The 2454-nt window shown below is 42.3% G+C and overlaps 1 protein-coding gene across 1 annotated transcript; it reads left to right on the top strand.

The window, feature by feature from the left end:
• Window positions 1-1052: 1052 nt before the first annotated feature.
• Window positions 1053-2454, top strand: tmem158 (transmembrane protein 158). The gene has a single exon (XM_005173447.6). The coding sequence runs from the start codon at window positions 1281-1283 to the stop codon at window positions 1947-1949; it is 669 nt and encodes a 222-aa protein (XP_005173504.1). The 5' UTR covers window positions 1053-1280; the 3' UTR covers window positions 1950-2454.

The following is a 2454-nucleotide window of genomic DNA, read 5'->3' as shown; positions in this document are numbered from 1 at the left end:
TCACATGTGAGATTTACAGGGACTCTCCATGAAACCATTAAAATACAGACTAGTAGCATATTTCTAAAAACTCCACATTTGTGTTTTAAAGCTCCATTCGCTTTTGCAATTATTGCTTTATTAATATTACAAAAATAAAGCTGAAATGACTGCCAGCATCTACTCACTCTTTAACTTTTCAAAAGCTATTTGAGTTCCAGTATTATTTCTGTTGAACACAAAATAAGTTATTTTGAAGAATGCTGGTTAATGCTACCCCCCATTGACTTTGATAGTAATCTTCTGTCCATGTAATTTAATGTGAAGCATCAGTCAGCTTCTTTATTCGTGTTTAACAGAAGAAAGAAACTCATTAAAATGTTTAAAACTACAAGAGGTTTCAGCCACTGCTGAATGATTTTTATTTTTGGGGTGAACTATCCCTCACTGTAATAAATGTTGGGTTCCACACAATCTTTAACAAAAGTTAACTTATTAGTATTTACACATTAATTTAAAATAAAATTTGAATTATGTCGCTTCAGCTCAATTTGATTAAGTAGTTTGAACAAACAGCAAACGTCATTTATTTCTGAAAGTGTTTTACACTATAAAAAATACTAAGTTCAACACAATCCATTTGTGTGGGGACAACATGAAGGATTTAAGTTAGCTTATTAGTTCACTGAAAAAAATTGTTCAAAGATGATTGCTTGAATTTACATATTTTTTTTTAAGTTAAGGGGTTGTAAACAATTTGTTTATGTTGAATTTTAACAAATAAATTAGGTTGAACATTACTAAATTTAATTTGTTTGTTTAAATTCAACACAAATAGTTTGCAACTATTTTTTTTCAGTTGTCCAAAAAAATGAAGAATTGTGTTGTTTCGGCTTATTTTAAGTAGTTTAAACAAGCAGCAAACCTCATTTATTCTTCGAGTGCTTAAGAATTATTTTTAAAGTTTGTAAAACTACTGAAACGCATGCTCCATAGAGACTCAAATAGGTCCAGAGATGATGGGTCATTACCTAAAGCTCAGCTAGAGGTTGTGAAGTGATCTCCGCGAGCGCACATTATCACACTGTCAGCAGTGGACTGAGCTGCAGATGAGCACAGCTCGTCACGCGACCAGCTGAAGGAGCAGATCTGCTTTACGCACAGCAGAGCGCGGTGCTCTCGGTCACTCCGCACGGACACAAACACACGCCTGGCCGATGGGGCAGGAACACGGCGAGCTACTCGGCATCTAAGCGCGACAGAAGGAGCACCATGAGCCTGGAGGAACCGCGCGCTCTGCCATGCTGAGCATCCCCGCCGCGCTGCTGCTGCTGCTGGCGCTGTCCGCTCCCGCGCGCTGCTCCCACGGCTGGAGCGACGAGGATCTGCTGCTGCCGCCTATCAACTCCTCCGGCAGGTTCTTGGCCAGCCTGGAGGTGGATGTGGGATACTCGAAGAGGTCGGTGGAGGAGCCCGAAGCCTCCTCGCAGTGTAATGTAAGCGTGGAGAGGCTGCCGACCAAACTCGTGGCACGTTGGGACAGCAACTTCGGCTTCCAGTGCGACGTGCTTCTGTACACCACCAACAACCACGGAAAGGCGTTTTTTTCCGCCGCCTTCAACCGGGCGATCTCACCGGTGTACATCGAGCACCTGGGCGTCACAGGCGGCCAGCAGGAGTTCAGGCTGTGCGTCGGATGCGGGCTGTCCCGGTACCGGAGGTTCAGACGCGGCCGGTCAGAGGGTCCGCAGACCGGAGACTCGGTGCATTTCTGCTGCGTGGATTTTGCGCTGGACGAGCTGAAAGGGGACCGGAGCTGGAGGCTCAACCGCAAACCCATCGAGTCCACGCTGGTGGCCTGTTTCATGACTTTAGTCATCATCATATGGAGCGTCGCTGCCCTCATATGGCCGGTGCCCATAATCGCGGGATTTCTGCCCAACGGAATGGAGCAGAGAAGGCCGAGGTAATGGAGCAGCTGGAATCCTGGTAACACTTTACAATAACAGTACATACATAACGATGTCCTAATATCTAAACTAAACGTTATTATGAACTAATGGTGAGTTAAGGCATGCGCTATAAGAACTAAGCGAGTCACAGTTCATGTGTGAATAAGGGTTACTACATTAAAGTCTGCATTAAATTAAAATATGCTCTTCTTATTTTTATATTTAATAGCCTAGTAGTGTTTGTGCAATTCATTATTTTGGAAATATTAATTTGCTCTCAGAATTTTTTAAAATACACTATACCCTGTTATGGACGTGACATCTCTCCGATATGGATGTGAAATTTCCACTTGTGTAACTTCAGTAAATTAAATATAATAGTTTGAAAACACTGACCGAGACATTTAAGTATTTTTAAAGTACTGTAAAATACTTGCTTACGCAAAAATGTAGAAACGGTATGGCTATTTTGCTGAAAACTACATTTCTGTTCATGGAAAGGTTGACATTTGCATGGAATTGC

Source organism: Danio rerio, chromosome 16, assembly GCF_049306965.1.
Source record: "Danio rerio strain Tuebingen ecotype United States chromosome 16, GRCz12tu, whole genome shotgun sequence".
In the NCBI taxonomy this organism is placed as follows: Eukaryota; Metazoa; Chordata; class Actinopteri; order Cypriniformes; family Danionidae; genus Danio; species Danio rerio.
This window is presented reverse-complemented; position numbering and strand designations above follow the sequence as displayed.

Coding starts and splice junctions, on each gene's coding strand:
- tmem158 (XM_005173447.6), top strand. CDS start 1,281: ATGCTGAGCATCCCCGCCGCGCTGCTGCTGCTGCTGGCGCTGTCCGCT.